This window comes from Oncorhynchus nerka, linkage group LG14 (assembly GCF_034236695.1).
Source record: "Oncorhynchus nerka isolate Pitt River linkage group LG14, Oner_Uvic_2.0, whole genome shotgun sequence".
Lineage (NCBI taxonomy): Eukaryota > Metazoa > Chordata > Actinopteri > Salmoniformes > Salmonidae > Oncorhynchus > Oncorhynchus nerka.
In genome coordinates, this window is record NC_088409.1 from 29,703,564 (window position 1) to 29,723,767 (window position 20,204).

Below are 20,204 nucleotides of genomic sequence, written 5' to 3' on the forward strand. Positions count from 1 at the left end.
GAGACTTTCAGGGTAACACTCTGCAATGTTGTCAAATAATTATAGATGAGCTGCTCTCTGTGGGCTGATGTGCTTTGGCAATTTCAAGTAATCAAATTGAGCATTCAAACTCAATAGCTTCTGGAAATCATACCCACCCCACCTGTTTGTCTGTGCCAGTTATGGATTGAACATTTTGGAAATTGAAGTTTTTTCTCTTTCCCCTCTCTCTCTCCCTCCCTCTCCAATTACCACAGGGAAGGGAAGTGCTGAGGCTCTCTTTCTTGTTATCTCTTCACTCTATCAAAATAATGACCCTATTATCACTTTCCCCTATCTCTGTCATCCTACCTCGCTCCCTCGCTCCTTCCTCCAGTACACCTACAGTATGGCACAGTTGTAATGTAAGGGCTGGACGGATCGTCTCTCTTTCAGTCTCTGTTCTGGTCTGTGTTGTGGTCTGTGTTGTGGTCTGTAATGTGGTCTGTGTGCAGTAGTACTACAGTCGATTCAGAAGGCCACCCGTCATGGCGGGTTGGGGGAGGGGTGTGGGTTTTGGGGATGGAGGCTACAGTAGGTACTCCTTCTTGCCCTGACTGGCATCATTCCCGTTGAGGAAAGCCTCCTGGACCTCCCCATGCTCGTCCAACCCACTGGCCTCATGGGTAAGATATGAACCTGGGAGAGGGAAAATGAACAGAGAGAGAAAAAAGGAGAGAAGGAGAGAGAAGCATTGAGAGATGCAAAGACAGAGGGAGAGGAGGGAGAGAGAGAGAGAGTCATAGAGAGAGAGAGATGAGGCAGAGAGAGAGAGGAGGCAGAGAGAGAGAGAGGAGGCAGAGAGAGAGAGTCATAGAGAGAGAGAGATGAGGCAGAGAGAGAGAGGAGGCAGAGAGAGAGAGTCATAGAGAGAGAGGAGGCAGAGAGAGAGAGAGGAGGCAGAGAGAGAGAGGCAGAGAGAGAGAGCGAGTGAGCGATAGAGAGAGGAGAGAGAGAGAGAGAGGAGGCAGAGAGAGAGAGAGAGAGTGAGCGATAGAGAGAGGAGGCAGAGAGAGAGAGAGGAGGCAGAGAGAGAGAGAGCGAGTGAGCGATAGAGAGAGGAGGCATAAAGAGAGAGAAGGTTGTGCAGCAGAGAGAGGGAGACAGGTGAAGGGGTGTGGAGGTTAGTTGTGACAGAGTAATATAATCCTTGTGACATTCTGTGAACCCATCAAAGCAATCTTTACCATATTGTTGAAGTCCTACCTGTGATTAATTATTAGTTCAGTTAGAATTAGGTCAGTACCAATTAAGTATAGGCTCCTGGGTACGATATGAGCCTGACAGAGGAAGAGGGGGAAAGGAGAGAGAGGGCCAAGCATGGTGCAAATAGAGAAAAAGAGGGGCGGAGGCATAGAGCGAGAAAGATAAGGGTAGAGAGAGGCACAGAGAGAGAGGGAGAGAGAGAGAAGGACGGTGGGGAAGTTAGCTACGGCAGAGTAATATAATAATAAGAGAAAGTCAAACTATCAAACTAAAATCTTTAATTTCTCTCTGATTTCCATCATCAGTTCAGAATTTAAAGGGCCAGACACAGACACAGATTAAGCCTAGGCCTGGATTAAAAAGTGATTTCAATCCTTTGAGAATGCTTTTTAGTCCAGGAGTAGGTTTAATTTGTATCCGGGAAACCTGCCCAACAAGCCCAATCATGTTCAAGCTGACGTATCACTGCAGGAGCCAATGGCAGTCTCTTCGTTGATAGTGTGTCTGGTCAAGGCTTTGATTGGCACACTGGCAGCCACAGCAGGACAGAGACAGGGCCCTAATAGTGCTGTCTCTGTTCAATGATTGGTTGTAATGGCTCTGTCTATTTTCTGATTGGCATTCTGGCTGCATGGCCCCTCCCCTGGTCTCAAAGGTTCTACTCCTGGATAACTTTATTGGCACCGAAGGAGGAATCAGTGGGCTGCCAGAGGCTGTTCAAATTATGGGGGAGTGTGGGTAACTGTGTTTAAACATTTTTTGATGTGCCCTGATACAGTAAACCATAGGGGTCATTAAACAACATGCACCCACTGTGCACCCAACATGCACCCACTGTTAATAGCATACATTTCCCACCAACCCTCCTGGCTAAGACACAAGGTCGTTTGTCATGTTCTGAGGAGAGAGAGGGAAGAGCGTTCCCTTTTCCTTCTCATCCCCCCATCTCATTCCATCCAGTTGGGTCCATCTTTTATTTACTCTTTTTAATTCACTGAGACAGATATTGTAAAGTGAGGTGAGGCGTGACCATTAAGAATTCATGGTGGCCTCACCTTTAATGGAATGCATATAACTTTTCAATAGTGTGAATGCCATGTGTGTGTGTGTGTGTGTGTGTGTGTGTGTGTGTGTGTGTGTGTGTGTGTGTGTGTGTGTGTGTGTGTGTGTGTGTGTGTGTGTGTGTGCGTGCCTTCGCGTGCATACATGCATGTGTTACCTTTCTGTCGGACAGAGCACCAGACGGTGACGATGAGAACACAGATGACGGTGAAGACCAGCAGAGCCAGAACGCCCCCTATCACAGCGTACGGTACTGCACTGTGGGTCTCAATCACTGCCCCGGGGTCTGAGAGGGACGGATAGAGAGAGAGAGAGAGAGAGAGAGAGAGAGAGAGAGAGAGAGAGAGAGTAGGGGCAGAGATATATGTGGAGGAAAGAGAGAAGGAGAGAGAGAGAGAGAGAGTAGGGGCAGAGATATATGTGGAGGAAAGAGAGAAGGAGAGAGAGAGAGAGAGAGAGAGAGAGAGAGAGAGAGAGAGAGAGAGTAGGGGCAGAGATATATGTGGAGGAAAGAGAGAAGGAGAGAGAGAGAGAGAGAGAGAGTAGGGGCAGAGATATATGTGGAGGAAAGAGAGAAGGAGCATTAAATCAAAGTCTGTACATCCCTGAATGGTGAGATCATCTACTGTATCCTTCACCATATCTGCATTATTACCCACAGAACACTGGAGATTGGAAGAGCTCAGAACAACAGAGCTCCGGTATACAGAGAGCACCTTGAGTCAGAGGCAAGTCTGTGTTTACACCACAGACACTCCCAGAATAAAGACGATTCATACAGACTGGAGTGAAAATGTGGAGTGACCACCTGTGTGTGGATACATAGTGCCAACCCTGCCCAGGAGACAAGGACACATAGGAACGGGCACGGTCCAAGACCTCTACCAGACTGGAATTAAAACAGGAACCATTAACACAATGCTAACAAAAGACCACAGCCACAGAGAGGTGGAGGATGGATGAAGAAAAAAGAGGAAGGGAGAGAGCAAAGACGACTTGCAAATGAGAAAGTGTGTGTGTCCGTCTATCTATCAGTGGCAGCACGGGCAAGACAGAAAAATAAAAGAGTGTAGAAGCGTCTGTTGAAGAGTCTGCCGGAGCAATATTTCATGACGGATGAAAAATTAAGCGCTGCCTTCCCATGGTGCATTTCTCTCCCTCGCTGTGCCCAAAGCTCGGTGGGTAATGAGTGACAGTATAAAGGAGCCCGCCGTTCTCCCCACGTGCCCAATAACGCTCCCGCATCGCTCTCTCTGACATTCAAACACGAGGCACAGCAGGTGCACACCTCCTGACTGTCAGAAAGAACAGAATAATGCCCTGCTCCCTCTGTTTCATCTCTCCCCCTGAGAGATAGAGAGATGGAGAGAGAGAGAGAGAGAGAGAGAGAGAGAGAGAGAGAGAGAGAGAAGCTATAAGACAGAGAAGACGGGATATGATGAGAGGTAATAGAAAATAGAGGAAAATAAAGACCTGGAGAGTGAGGATGAAGGGGAGAGAGAGGACACACACACATGGACAGAAGAGATCCCGGTGGTGTCCCTCTGTTCTGTGTGATGACAGCCACTTACTCACAGTGGGAGACAGAGAAGCAGCTTGGCTTAACTGCCCTGCCATTGTGTGTGTGTGTGTGTGTGTGTGTGTTTTCAGGGCTCCAGGCAAAAGCGACATAAGTGGTCGGTTAGGACCCCAGAGAAAATGATAATAATTCCTGTCATCATATCCCTTCTTCCCTGTCTTATAGTTCCTCTCTAGCTTCCCCCTCACCACCTCTCTTTCTAACTCCCTCTCCTTCTCTCATCTCATCTATCTATCCATCCATCTATCCATCTATCTCTATATATAGTATATACAGCTCTGGAAAAAATTAAGAGACCACTGCAAAATTATCAGATTCTCTGGTTTGACTATTTCCAGGTATTTGTTTGGGTAAAACATTTTTTGTTTGTTTTATACTAAAATTACAAATAAAAATATTGTCATTTAGAGCATTTAATTGCAGAAAATGACAACTGGTCAAAATAACAAAAAAGATGCAGTGTTGTCAGACCTGGAATATTGAAGTCCCATGATGGTAGTGATGGTAGTGACTGCCCATTACTGATTATCTTATTAACCATCATTTAGTCACATTATGTGACTAAAATATTTCTGTTGTTGTGTATATTTTATTTGATATTTTATTAAAATCACAATTTTGTAGTTCTTCAAAGTAAGTAAGGCATACTTTTAGGACTGCTGAATAGCAACTATCAATCACTTGTGTATTTCGTGTATTTTCAGGTAGCGATACCTTGCGAAGCAACAGCTGCTCTCTATATCCCCTCACGATCGCACATTCTTCTGTCTCTTCTGTAGCAGGCATAAAAGAAACACAGACCGGACATGTAGATGTGCAATGGATTATGGTCATTGTAGTTAATTACCAATTACTGTCCCAGCTACACCTCTGTAGAAGTAGGCAACAAAGACCAGGTCCCTCTCTTCTAGAATGTGCAGGAAACGGTTCCTCTCCTTCTCACTCCATAACTCAAACCATTGGCTCCAGAGGCGCAGCTGGCACTTAAAGATATTTGGTGGGCTGTCCTTAACCACCTCAATACACAACGCTGCTTCTGAAGAGTTACGTAGGAGAGTGGCAGGGGCTCTCTGTCTGCTGCTGAGTGCAGAGAGGTACAAGAGAGGTTCTCCGAGAAAGGAGGCACTAAAAACCGTGGTACTGATGTAAAGTCTGCAAGGCTGGGTGAAGACGAGCTGGACTGTGTGCAGAGCCAACCCGGCATAGCATAGCAAAATGAGTAGAATTGCATACATTTTTTATAAAAAAAAAAAAAATTCTCTCCACCCCATGGCAAAATGTGTTAAACTGCAGGAAATCAACTTTAAAAAACGTACAACCAAACCTTGCTAGTGCCCCCAAAAGGCTAGAGCTGGCCCTGTGTGTGTTTATGTGAGCGTGAGTGTGTGTGTGTATGTGTGAGTAAGTGTGTATATACGCGTGCGTGCGTTTGTGTGTGTGTGAATGTGTCATTCCACCCACAGATCCTTGTGTCCCTCACAGAAGTCCTATGGCCGTCCCATCCCTAGGTCTGTAACAATAACAACAGTACCTGTGTGCTCCCACCCCATGGGACTTACACACTGACACAGCTCCAACACAATCACTGAGTGGCCAGAGCACAGCATCAGCCAGCCATTGATGAGAGTGGGGGAATGTGTGTGTGTGTGTTGGTGAGAGTGTGTGTGGGAAGGCCAGTCAAGGGAAGGTTAAAGAGGACAAAGGGAGAACATGTGTCAGTGACGGTGACAAGAAAAGGACAGAGAGGAGAGGAGGAGAAGAGCTGCTAAGAGGCGGTGATTGTGACCATGAAGGAAGGGAAGGATGGAGAGATGGAGAGGAGGAGTGTGTTAACGGTGAGGGAGGGCTGTACGTTACCTCGGGGGTCCGGTGCGTAGCTGGGGGTTAGGAGGAGGGTGGTTGGGTGGGAGGTGGTGTGATGGGAGGTGGGAAGGACCATGGTAGTGACAGACACATTCTCTACAACAGACAAGGAAAGGGTAACACACTATTCTCTACAAGACAAGCATAGTTATCTATGAAAGACAGGTTCTAGATCAGTGGTCACCAATCGGTTGATCGCCATCGACTGGTCGATCTCCAAGGCATTCCTAGTCGATCAACAATGTTTTTTATTTTATTATTTTTATTTTACCCCTTTTTCTCCCCAATTTCGTGGTATCCAATTGTTTTAGTAGTTACTATCTTGTCTCATCGCTACTCCCTTACGGGCTCGGGAGAGACGAAGGTTGAAAGTCATGCGTCCTCCGATACACAACCCAACCAAGCCGCACTGCTTCTTAACACAGCGAGCATCCAACCCGGAAGCCAGCCGCACCAATGTGTCGGAGGAAACACTGTGCACCTGGCAACCTTGGTTAGCGCGCACTGCGCCCGGCCCGCCACAGGAGTCTCTGGTGCGCGATGAGACAAGGATTTCCCTACCACTACTGTTGTCAGTAGGTGCACTTGATTCAGCAGCCCTAGCGCCGGAAAGGTATTTTCAACCATGTCATGTGTCTGCAGGTATAACTCCACCTACCCGGCAGGCCCAGAGAACTTATCAAGTACACCGATAGGCCTACCACTGGCCAATCAGATAGCTCAGATAACTGTGTCTGCAGTTTCCTCGAGCCATAGACTGTAAAAAGAAACCTCGAACGCACAGCAAAGTTGATACAGTGAGATTTCAAAACTTTCAAAACCACAACAAGAGAGAGACTCAACAAATACAGCAAAGAGCTGCTGTTTTTATGAGTAAGTTCATGTTTTAAGTTGTTATTCAGCACTGTCAACACTGTTCAACACTTTTATATGCCATAAAATGTGCATTCTCCCTACTTCCACTCATGCTACAACCAGCACTGCAGCTGCAATGAATGAGTATAGAAGTGTTCCGATAAGCTTCCATTGTTATTATAAGTGGCTTGTGCCTTTTTTAATATCAAGGAATATTTCACATTCTCTGGACATAGGAGTAACAACATGAATTGGTGCATGAGGCAGAAATAATGCAGTGCGACTTGAGTTATCTCTGGAAGACTGTCATCTTCTCAGCGGAGGGAGGGAGAGCGGAGGGAGGGAGAGTGGAGGGAGGGAGAGCAAAGGGAGGGAGAGCAAAGGGAGGGAGAGCGGAGGGACGGAGAGCGGAGGGAGGGAGAGCAGAGGGAGGGAGAGCAGAGGGACGGAGAGCGGAGGGAGGGAGAGCGGACTGACCATCCCCTCAGACTGACCATCAGATGCTCCCTCCCTCCCCTCAAACTGACCATCAGATGCTCCCTCCCTTCCCTCAGACTGACCATCAGATTCTCCCTCCCTCCCCTCAGACTGACCATCAGATGCTCCCTCCCTCCCCTCAGACTGACCATCAGATGCTCCCTCCCTTCCCTCAGACTGACCATCAGATTCTCCCTCCCTCCCCTCAGATGCTCCCTCCCTCCCCTCAGACTGACCATCAGATGCTCCCTCCCTTCCCTCAGACTGACCATCAGATGCTCCCTCCCTTCCCTCAGACTGACCATCAGATGCTCCCTCCCTTCCCTCAGACTGACCATCAGATGCTCCCTCCCTTCCCTCAGACTGACCATCAGATGCTCCCTCCCTCCCTTCTGGATGAGTTGAGGGTTTAATGGCACCAGGCAGAGCCCAGCCAACAGCGAGTTGCAGACTGACCATCAGATGCTCCCTCCCTTCCCTCAAACTGACCATCAGATGCTCCCTCCTCCCCTCAGACTGACCATCAGATGCCCCTCCCTTCCCTCAGACTGACCATCAGATGCTCCCTGCGATTCGCCACCTGGTCCTCCCCTCAGACTGACCATCAGATGCTCCCTCCCTTCCCTCAGACTGACCATCAGATGCTCCCTCCCTTCCCTCAAACTGACCATCAGATGCTCCCTCCCTCCTCTCAGACTGACCATCAGATGCTCCCTCCCTTCCCTCAGACTGACCATCAGATGCTCCCTCCCTCCCCTCAGACTGACCATCAGATGCTCCCTCCCTTCCCTCAGACTGACCATCAGATTCTCCCTCCCTTCCCTCAGACTGACCATCAGATTCTCCCTCCCTTCCCTCAGACTGACCATCAGATGCTCCCTCCCTCCCCTCAGACTGACCATCAGATGCTCCCTCCCTTCCCTCAGACTGACCATCAGATGCTCCCTCCCTTCCCTCAGACTGACCATCAGATGCAGGCCATCAGTCCAATAATATAAATAAATACATTATTATGTTTACTCAGCTGTGCATCAGAAGTAATACAACACACAATCTATTACCAGTGTGATGATATACCTACATTTATTAAATATAATTTCTAAATGGTCTGCAGTGATAATGTATTGGGCCTATAGCCTACTGCAGAAACCTCATTGATACAGAACTGGTTTTAATAGCTTAATGTTGCATAGGTTTACGTTTTTTAAGTCTTGATTAAAAACAATCTGAGAGGCCTCCCTAGTGGTGCAGTGGTCTAAGGCGCTGCAGTGCTAGCTGTACCACTAGAGATTCTGGGTTCGAGTCCAGGCTCTGTTGCAGCCGACCGGGAGACCCATGGGGCGGCACACAATTGGTTCAGCGTCGTCCGGGTGTACGGTGTTTCCTCTAACACATTGGTGCGGCTGGCTTCCGGGTTAAGCGGGCATTGTGTCAAGAAGCAGTGCGGCTTGGCTGGGTTGTGTTTCGGACCTTCGCCTCTCCCGAGTCCGTAGGGGAGTTGCAGCGATGGGACAATTGGATACCACCAAATTGGGGAGAAAAAGTGGTAAAAAATGTAAAATAATCTGAGTTAGAAAAGGTTGGTGACCACTGTTCTAGATGGTATGGTTACTACAGACATATGATCTACTATACCATTTCTATAGACTAGTAGCTAGGGAGACTGGCAAATGACATCGACACATTCACTATAAGACAATGGTTGGGATGCAGACGTATTTTCTACCATAGACACATTGTCTATGACTCAGTAGCTAGGGAGACAGAAGACATTGTGTTTGATGGAAGCATTCTCTGTGGAACAATGTTATGGGACAGACACATTCAATATGAGACAATAGATTGGATACTGACACAATGGTAAGGTAAAATGCCTGTTGAGAGAGACAGTGGTTTTAAGTGACTGAGACAGTTGGATTGAGTGAGAGGCTGTGAGCACGGCGCGTGTGTGTGTGAAACACTTCATCAAATTGTCCATTTGAAACAGCAGGGTGCAGTAGAGATCTGTTTCATTGAGCCACGCACAAGCACGCACTCACTCACTCACCGCACTCACTCACTCACTCACTCACTCACACACACCTCGTTCTAGCGTAATTTATTGGTAACTACTCTTCCGTCTGCTCTCCCTCTTCTCCCTCTGGCCCTGAGATCCTCCATCTCTTCTCCCTCTGCCACTCCTTTTACGTCAGCATAACCCTCACCCCTCTCTCCTCCTCTCCTCTTCCTTTCAGCCTGCCTTCATTCACTCGTCCACATCCTCCCTCTATCCCGTCAGCGTCCAACCTCAGCCTTCCTGTCACTTATGCAAGACACAAGTGTGTGTTTGCGGCGTCCATGTGAGTATGCATACATGTGAGTCAGAGAGACAGGTATGCATACATGTGAGTCAGAGAGACAGGTATGCATACATGTGAGTCAGAGAGACAGATATGCATACATGTGAGTCAGAGAGACAGGTATGCATACATGTGAGTCAGAGAGACAGGTAGGCATACATGTGAGTCAGAGAGACAGGTATGCATACATGTGAGTCAGAGAGACAGGTATGCATACATGTGAGACAGAGAGACAGGTAGGCATACATGTGAGTAGGAGAGACAAGTAGGCATACATGTGAGTCAGAGAGACAGGTATGCATACATGTGAGTCAGAGAGACAGGTATGCATAGATGTGAGTCAGAGAGACAGGTAGACATACATGTGAGTCAGAGAGACAGGTAGGCATACATGTGAGTCAGAGAGACAGGTATGCATACATGTGAGTCAGAGAGACAGGTATGCATACATGTGAGTCAGAGAGACAGGTATGCAGACATGTGAGTCAGAGAGACAGGTAGGCATACATGTGAGACAGAGAGACAGGTATGCATACATGTGAGTCAGAGAGACAGGTAGGCATACATGTGAGACAGAGAGACAGGTATGCATACATGTGAGTCAGAGAGACAGGTAGGCATACATGTGAGTCAGAGAGACAGGTATGCATACATGTGAGACAGAGAGACAGGTATGCATACATGTGAGTCAGAGAGACAGGTAGGCATACATGTGAGTCAGAGAGACAGGTATGCATACATGTGAGTCAGAGAGACAGGTAGGCATACATGTGAGTCAGAGAGACAGGTAGAGAGTTCACTCTTAGAAAAAAAGGTACTATCTAGAACTTAAAATGGTTCTTTGGCTGTGAGAGAAAGAGTTCACTAAGGAATGGGTCAGTATGTGAGTATGTGTGTGTGTGTGTGTGTGTGTGTGTGTGTGTCTCACCTGAGGCAGAGGGATTAATGAGCAGGGTCAGTCGGCTAATTAGTTGTACACTGATTCATATCTCTTGACCGTTCAAACTACATTCTGGGAAGACATAAATAATGACTTCTCTCCATTTCTCTCTTTCATTCTCTCTACCTCCTCTCTCCTCCATCATCCTCTCCTCTCTCTACTCAAATCTCCCTTCTTTCCCTCAGGCGATCCTCCTCAACCTTAATCACTCTCCTCTCTCCCACACACTCTTCCATTCCGCTTCCACATTCCCTTGTTCCTTTTCTTATTCCATTCCTCTATGAGCACCCTCTCTCTCTCTAAAGCTGATTTACTATGCGGCTGTACAGCCAGTCAGCACACCGCCAGGCATTCTCCTATCATATTGTTATTCTGTACACTCGCCACTCAGACACCTATATTCACAGCTGTTTTCCCATTTGCATGTTGAAGTTGTTGATAACGATGTTTCTCTCAAATATCATTTCTTAAACTAGAGAGATAAAACACTCACGTATGATTGAACATTCCCTGTGTGTGTTTTTCTGTTCCGGTGCTGTAGTAAAGCTATGCGTCACTCACAACACAAGGCTAAATGTCATCTAGCCGCTGGTCAGAAGGCCTCGTCCCTTACCGCTGCTCCACATTGATTTGGTCACAACCTACACTACATTGACTTTCTCACTGTCATTAGAAGACTGTGCAGAGCCACAAGGGGGAATACACCACCTGGGATTCAGGTTTTTCACCTAATCTTTACTCTGCTGCCCTCTCCCTCCCCTCTCCTAACCTCCCTCCCCTCTCCTAACCCCCTCCCTCCCCCCCTCCCAACCCCCTCCCCTCTCCTAACCCCCCACCTCCAAACCCCCTCCCTCCCCTCTCCTAACCCCCCTCTCCTAACCCCGCTCCCTCCCCTCTCCTAACCCCCTCCCCCTCCCTCCTCACCTCCAAACACCCTCCCTCCCCTCTCCTAACACCCCTCCCTCCCCTCTCCTAACCCTCCCCTCCCAACCCCTCCATCCCCATCTCCTAACCCCCTCCCTCCCCTCTGCTAACCACCCCTCCCCTCTCCTAACCACCCTCCCTCCCCCTCTCCTAACCTCCCTCCCTCCCAACCCCCTCCCTCTCCTAACCACCCTCCCTCCCCCTCTCCTAACCTGCCTCCCTCCTCCTCTCCTAACCCCACTCCCTCCCCTCTCCTAACCTCCCTCCCCCTCTCCTAACCTCCCACCCACCCTCTCACCCCTCTCTCTTTTTCTTTAGTCATTCATTAAATAGAGGTATAATTTATTCCACCTAATTAGTGACTTAGCTCATTACCCTAACCACTGCGCTAATCTTCCCCCAAATCACAACTATATCTCTCCATCCATCCCTCTAGCCTTCTCTTTTCTCCCATCTCCCTCCCTCCCTCCCTCTCTCCATCTCCAACACTCTCTCATGCAATTCAATTCTAATGGGCTTTATTGGCTTACAGCAATCCATTTCATCACAGCAGCTCAGTTGAATGACATACTGTAAGAAGACCCTCAGGGCTTTGCAGAGACAATCAGTAACATTCTCCTCTGAGCTCCACCAGCAACACCACCACCATCCCACCACACCACATCCACGCCATCCCACCACACCACGCCATCCCATCCCACCACACCACATCCACGCCATCCCATCCCACCACACCACCACCACGCCATCCCACCACACCACATCCACGCCATCCCATCCCACCACACCACCACCACGCCATCCCATCCCACCACACCACATCCACGCCATCCCATCCCACCACACCACATCCACGCCATCCCATCCCACCACACCACGCCATCCCATCCCACCACACCACATCCACGCCATCCCACCACACCACATCCACGCCATCCCACCACACCACCACCACGCCATCCCATCCCACCACACCACCACCACGCCATCCCATCCCACCACACCACATCCACGCCATTCCCACCACACCACCCCACCACCACACCATCCCACCACCACGCCATCCCACCACACCACCATCCCATCCCACCACCACGCCATCCCACCACCACCACCACCACCACGCCATCCCATCCCACCACACCACCACCACGCCATCCCACCACACCACATCCACGCCATCCCACCACACCACCACCACACCATCCCACCACCACGCCATCCCACCACACCACCCCACCATCCCACCACCACCACCACGCCATCCCACCACCACCACCACCACGCCATCCCACCACACACACACACACCACACACACACACACATCCCACACACACACACACACACACACACACACACACACACACACACACACACACACAGACTTAAACCTGCTGAATAAAGATTTTGCGGCATTGGGCCTGGCTCGGCAGAGACTCATCAACCTCTCACTCTCTATCTGCTTTTCAAAGCATCACCCAGCCTCGAAAAGCGAAAAGCTCCTGCAACAAATTGGCCTCCGATTTGTCCTGATTTTGCGCTTCATGGCCACATCAGACACTAGATAACTCTAGGAGCTGGTTGACAGTGTGAGGGGGAGAGGGCTCGTTTTTCAGAACTGTCGTAATGAGCTGTTTTAGCTGACTCATCATCGCCATAAAGCCCTGCCCTGTCAGGCGACCCCACCCCAGTTCACCTTGGGATTTCCAGGGGCAAGCGTGGCTAATCCAACTTGGGCAAGCCCCTAATTGAACACTAACCTGGCTTTGACATCTCTCTCCCTGCTTCCTCTGCCCCTCTCTCTGTCCCTCTTGGACTCGACAAGACATGAACCCTCCAGGGAGCTCTGAACTACAGTACACGCAGAAAAGAGGGCAAACTACTGAGAAGGTGAGAAAGCAGAGAGGGGGGGGAATAAAGAGAGGATAAGATATATAGATATTTAGAGAGAAGGAGTATGGGAAAGATATATAGAAAGAGAAAAACAGGAGGAAAGAGGGTAGAGAAAGAAAGAACAAATAGGATTGGTTGACAGAGAGAGAGGAAGGGAAACATAAACACAAGAAGAAGAAATAACGAAGAGACAGAAAAAGAAGGACCATTCTAGGAGACGGACGATAGAGACCAAGGAAGAAGACCATTTTAGGAGACGGATGATAGAGACCAAGGAAGAAGAACCATTCTAGGAGACAGACGATAGAGACCAAGGAAGAAGAACCATTCTAGGAGACGGACGATAGAGACCAAGGAAGAAGAACCATTCTAGGAGACAAGGAAGAAGAACCATAGAGACTAGACTAAGGAATAGAGACCAAGGAAGAAGAACCATTCTAGGAGACAGACGATAGAGACCAAGGAAGAAGAACCATTCTAGGAGACGGACAATAGAGACCAAGGAAGAAGAACCATTCTAGGAGACGGACGATAGAGACTAAGGAAGAAGAACCATTCTAGGAGACGGACGATAGAGACCAAGGAAGAAGAACCATTCTAGGAGACAGACGATAGAGACCAAGGAAAAAGAACCATTCTAGGAGACAGACGATAGAGACTAAGGAAGAAGAACCATTCTAGGAGACGGACGATAGAGACCAAGGAAGAAGAACCATTCTAGGAGACGGACGATAGAGACCAAGGAAGAAGAACCATTCTAGGAGACGGACGATAGAGACTAAGGAAGAAGAACCATTCTAGGAGACAGACGATAGAGACCAAGGAAGAAGAACCATTCTAGGAGACAGACGATAGAGACCAAGGAAGAAGAACCATTCTAGGAGACAGACGATAGAGACTAAGGAAGAAGAACCATTCTAGGAGACGGACGATAGAGACCAATGAAGAAGAACCATTCTAGGAGACAGACAATAGAGACCAAGGAAGAAGAACCATTCTAGGAGACAGACAATAGAGACCAAGGAAGAAGAACCATTCTAGGAGACAGACAATAGAGACCAAGGAAGAAGAACCATTCTAGGAGACAGACAATAGAGACCAAGGAAGAAGAACCATTCTAGGAGACAGACAATAGAGACCAAGGAAGAAGAACCATTCTAGGAGACAGACGATAGAGACCAAGGAAGAAGAACCATTCTAGGAGACAGACAATAGAGACCAAGGAAGAAGAACCATTCTAGGAGACGGACGATAGAGACCAAGGAAGAAGAACCATTCTAGGAGACGGACGATAGAGACTAAGGAAGAAGAACCATTCTAGGAGACGGACGATAGAGACCAAGGAAGAAGAACCATTCTAGGAGACAGACAATAGAGACCAAGGAAGAAGAACCATTCTAGGAGACAGAGACGATAGAGACCAAGGAAGAAGAACCATTCTAGGAGACGGACGATAGAGACCAAGGAAGAAGAACCATTCTAGGAGACAGACAATAGAGACCAATGAAGAATAACCATTCTAGGAGACGGATGATAGAGACCAAGGAAGAAGAACCATTCTAGGAGACGGACGATAGAGACCAAGGAAGAAGAACCATTCTAGGAGATGGACGATACCTTACCTTCTCCGCTGTGCAATCTGGTTTCCGAGCCGGTCACGGGCGCACCTCAGCCACACTCAAGGTACTAAACGATATCATAACCGCCATCGATAAAAGACAGTACTGTGCAGCCGTCTTCATCGACCTTGCCAAGGCCTTCGACTCTGTCAATCACCATATCCTTAAGGAAGACTCAGTAGCCTTTTTAGGACTGCCTTGCCTGGACTTTGCAGACAGAGTTCAGTGTGTCAAATCGGAGGGCATGCTGTCCGGTCGATTCTGGCAGTCTCTATGGGGGTGCCACAGGGTTCAATTCTCGGGCAGACTCTTTTCTCTGTATATATGAATGACGGGCGATTCCCTGATCCAAGAACGACACCATTCTAGCCCGTCATTGGACACTGTGCTATCTAACCTCCAAACGAGCTTCAATGCCAAGAACACCCCTTCCTAGGCCTCCAACTGCTCTTAAACGTTAGTAAAACCAAATGCATGCTTTTCAACCGATTCTGCAGCATGCCCGACTAGCATCACCACCCTGGATGGTTCGACCTTGAATATGTGGACATCTATAAGTACCTAGGTGTCTGGCTAGACTGCAAACTCTCCTTCCAGACTCATATCAAACATCTCCAATCGAAAATCAAATCAAGAGTCGGCTTTCTATTCTGCAACAAAGCCTCCTTCACTCAATAGCCAAGCTTACCCTAGTAAAACTGACTATCCTACCGATCCTCGACCGGCGATGTCATCTACAAAATGGCTTCCAACACTCTACTCAGCAAACTGGATGCAGTCTATCACAGTGCCATCCGTTTTGTCACTAAAGCACCTTATACCACCCACCACTGCGATGTATGCTCAGTCGGCTGGAGCGGACATATTCGTCGCCAGACCCACTGGCTCAGGTCATCTACAAGTCCATGCTAGGTAAAGCTCCGCCTTATCTCAGTTCACTGGTCACGATGGCAACACCCATCCGTAGCAAGCTCCAGCAGGTGTATCTCATTGATCATCCCTAAAGCCAACACCTCATTTGGCCGCCTTTCGTTCCAGTACTCTGCTGCCTGTGACTCCAATTGCAAAATCGCTGAAGTTGGAGACTTTTATCTCCCTCACCAACTTCAAACATCAGCTATCTGAGCAGCTAACCGATCGCTGCAGCTGTACATAGTCTATTGGTAAATAGCCCACCCATTTTCACCTACCTCATCCCCATACTGTTTTATTTATTTACTTTTCTGCTCTTTTGCACACCAATATCACTACCTGTACATGACCATCTGATCATTTATCACTCCAGTGTTAATCTGCAAAATTGTAATTATTCGCCTACCTCCTCATGCCTTTTGCACACATTGTATATAGACTCCCCCCCTTTTTTTCTTTTTCTCTCTACTGTGTTATTGACTTGTTAATTGTTTACTCCATGTGTAACTCTGTGTTGTCTGTTCACACTGCTATGCTTTATCTTGGCCAGGTCGCAGTTGCAAATGAGAACTTGTTCTCAACTAGCCTACCTGGTTAAATAAAGGTGAAAAAAAAATGAAAAAAAAGAAGAACCATTCTAGGAGACAGACGATAGAGACCAAGGAAGAAGAACCATTCTAGGAGACAGAGACGATAGAGACCAAGGAAGAAGAACCATTCTAGGAGACAGAGACGATAGAGACCAAGGAAGAAGAACCATTCTAGGAGACAGACGATAGAGACCAAGGAAGAAGAACCATTCTAGGAGACAGACGATAGAGACCAAGGAAGAAGAACCATTCTAGGAGACAGAGACGATAGAGACCAAGGAAGAAGAACCATTCTAGGAGACAGACGATAGAGACCAAGGAAGAAGAACCATTCTAGGAGACAGACGATAGAGACCAAGGAAGAAGAACCATTCTAGGAGACAGAGACGATAGAGACCAAGGAAGAAGAACCATTCTAGGAGACAGACGATAGAGACCAAGGAAGAAGAACCATTCTAGGAGACAGACGATAGAGACCAAGGAAGAAGAACCATTCTAGGAGACAGACGATAGAGACCAAGGAAGAAGAACCATTCTAGGAGACGGACGATAGAGACCAAGGAAGAAGAACCATTCTAGGAGACAGACGATAGAGACCAAGGAAGAAGAACCATTCTAGGAGACAGACAATAGAGAACAAGGAAGAAGAACCATTCTAGGAGACAGAGACGATAGAGACCAAGGAAGAAGAACCATTCTAGGAGACAGACGATAGAGACCAAGGAAGAAGAACCATTCTAGGAGACAGACGATAGAGACTAAGGAAGAAGAACCATTCTAGGAGACGGACGATAGAGACCAATGAAGAAGAACCATTCTAGGAGACAGACAATAGAGACCAAGGAAGAAGAACCATTCTAGGAGACAGACAATAGAGACCAAGGAAGAAGAACCATTCTAGGAGACAGACAATAGAGACCAAGGAAGAAGAACCATTCTAGGAGACAGACAATAGAGACCAAGGAAGAAGAACCATTCTAGGAGACGGACGATAGAGACCGAGGAAGAAGAACCATTCTAGGAGACGGACGATAGAGACCAAGGAAGAAGAACCATTCTAGGAGACGGACGATAGAGACTAAGGAAGAAGAACCATTCTAGGAGACAGACGATAGAGACCAAGGAAGAAGAACCATTCTAGGAGACAGACGATAGAGACCAAGGAAGAAGAACCATTCTAGGAGACAGACGATAGAGACTAAGGAAGAAGAACCATTCTAGGAGACGGACGATAGAGACCAATGAAGAAGAACCATTCTAGGAGACAGACAATAGAGACCAAGGAAGAAGAACCATTCTAGGAGACAGACAATAGAGACCAAGGAAGAAGAACCATTCTAGGAGACAGACAATAGAGACCAAGGAAGAAGAACCATTCTAGGAGACAGACAATAGAGACCAAGGAAGAAGAACCATTCTAGGAGACAGAGACGATAGAGACCAAGGAAGAAGAACCATTCTAGGAGACAGACGATAGAGACCAAGGAAGAAGAACCATTCTAGGAGACAGACAATAGAGACCAAGGAAGAAGAACCATTCTAGGAGACGGACGATAGAGACCAAGGAAGAAGAACCATTCTAGGAGACGGACGATAGAGACTAAGGAAGAAGAACCATTCTAGGAGACGGACGATAGAGACCAAGGAAGAAGAACCATTCTAGGAGACAGACAATAGAGACCAAGGAAGAAGAACCATTCTAGGAGACAGAGACGATAGAGACCAAGGAAGAAGAACCATTCTAGGAGACGGACGATAGAGACCAAGGAAGAAGAACCATTCTAGGAGACAGACAATAGAGACCAATGAAGAATAACCATTCTAGGAGACGGATGATAGAGACCAAGGAAGAAGAACCATTCTAGGAGACGGACGATAGAGACCAAGGAAGAAGAACCATTCTAGGAGATGGACGATACCTTACCTTCTCCGCTGTGCAATCTGGTTTCCGAGCCGGTCACGGGCGCACCTCAGCCACACTCAAGGTACTAAACGATATCATAACCGCCATCGATAAAAGACAGTACTGTGCAGCCGTCTTCATCGACCTTGCCAAGGCCTTCGACTCTGTCAATCACCATATCCTTATCGGCAGACTCAGTAGCCTCGGTTTTTCGGAGGACTGCCTTGCCTGGTTCACCAATTACTTTGCAGACAGAGTTCAGTGTGTCAAATCGGAGGGCATGCTGTCCGGTCCTCTGGCAGTCTCTATGGGGGTGCCACAGGGTTCAATTCTCGGGCAGACTCTTTTCTCTGTATATATGAATGATGTTGCTCTTGCTGCGGGCGATTCCCTGATCCACCTCTACGCAGACGACACCATTCTATATACTTTCGGCCCGTCATTGGACACTGTGCTATCTAACCTCCAAACGAGCTTCAATGCCATACAACACCCCTTCCGTGGCCTCCAACTGCTCTTAAACGTTAGTAAAACCAAATGCATGCTTTTCAACCGATCGCTGCCTGCACCCGCATGCCCGACTAGCATCACCACCCTGGATGGTTCCGACCTTGAATATGTGGACATCTATAAGTACCTAGGTGTCTGGCTAGACTGCAAACTCTCCTTCCAGACTCATATCAAACATCTCCAATCGAAAATCAAATCAAGAGTCGGCTTTCTATTCTGCAACAAAGCCTCCTTCACTCACGCCGCCAAGCTTACCCTAGTAAAACTGACTATCCTACCGATCCTCGACTTCGGCGATGTCATCTACAAAATGGCTTCCAACACTCTACTCAGCAAACTGGATGCAGTCTATCACAGTGCCATCCGTTTTGTCACTAAAGCACCTTATACCACCCACCACTGCGACTTGTATGCTCTAGTCGGCTGGCCCTCGCTACATATTCGTCGCCAGACCCACTGGCTCCAGGTCATCTACAAGTCCATGCTAGGTAAAGCTCCGCCTTATCTCAGTTCACTGGTCACGATGGCAACACCCATCCGTAGCACGCGCTCCAGCAGGTGTATCTCATTGATCATCCCTAAAGCCAACACCTCATTTGGCCGCCTTTCGTTCCAGTACTCTGCTGCCTGTGACTGGAACGAATTGCAAAAATCGCTGAAGTTGGAGACTTTTATCTCCCTCACCAACTTCAAACATCAGCTATCTGAGCAGCTAACCGATCGCTGCAGCTGTACATAGTCTATTGGTAAATAGCCCACCCATTTTCACCTACCTCATCCCCATACTGTTTTATTTATTTACTTTTCTGCTCTTTTGCACACCAATATCACTACCTGTACATGACCATCTGATCATTTATCACTCCAGTGTTAATCTGCAAAATTGTAATTATTCGCCTACCTCCTCATGCCTTTTGCACACATTGTATATAGACTCCCCCCCTTTTTTTCTTTTTCTCTCTACTGTGTTATTGACTTGTTAATTGTTTACTCCATGTGTAACTCTGTGTTGTCTGTTCACACTGCTATGCTTTATCTTGGCCAGGTCGCAGTTGCAAATGAGAACTTGTTCTCAACTAGCCTACCTGGTTAAATAAAGGTGAAAAAAATGAAAAAAAAGAAGAACCATTCTAGGAGACAGACGATAGAGACCAAGGAAGAAGAACCATTCTAGGAGACAGAGACGATAGAGACCAAGGAAGAAGAACCATTCTAGGAGACAGAGACGATAGAGACCAAGGAAGAAGAACCATTCTAGGAGACAGACGATAGAGACCAAGGAAGAAGAACCATTCTAGGAGACAGACGATAGAGACCAAGGAAGAAGAACCATTCTAGGAGACAGAGACGATAGAGACCAAGGAAGAAGAACCATTCTAGGAGACAGACGATAGAGACCAAGGAAGAAGAACCATTCTAGGAGACAGACGATAGAGACCAAGGAAGAAGAACCATTCTAGGAGACAGAGACGATAGAGACCAAGGAAGAAGAACCATTCTAGGAGACAGACGA

The 20,204-nt window shown here is 47.7% G+C and overlaps 1 protein-coding gene across 5 annotated transcripts in view; it reads right to left on the minus strand.

The window, feature by feature from the left end:
- Window positions 1–206: 206 nt before the first annotated feature.
- The window catches only part of cadm4 (cell adhesion molecule 4), a 219,415-nt gene continuing 199,417 nt past the window's right edge, over window positions 207–20,204 (minus strand). For 2 of the 5 annotated variants that reach the window (XM_065027952.1, XM_065027951.1), the window contains exons 7-9: window positions 5,723–5,824; window positions 2,444–2,572; window positions 207–657 (exon numbers count right to left, since the gene is read on the minus strand). In XM_065027952.1, coding sequence (XP_064884024.1) covers window positions 548–657; window positions 2,444–2,572; window positions 5,723–5,824 — 341 coding nt within the window. In that variant the 3' untranslated portion in view covers window positions 207–547. Of the gene's footprint in view, window positions 658–1,224; window positions 1,299–2,443; window positions 2,573–5,722; window positions 5,825–20,204 lie in introns of all 5 variants that reach the window. The other 3 variants (XM_065027955.1, XM_065027954.1, XM_065027953.1) reach the window with 2 other exon arrangements.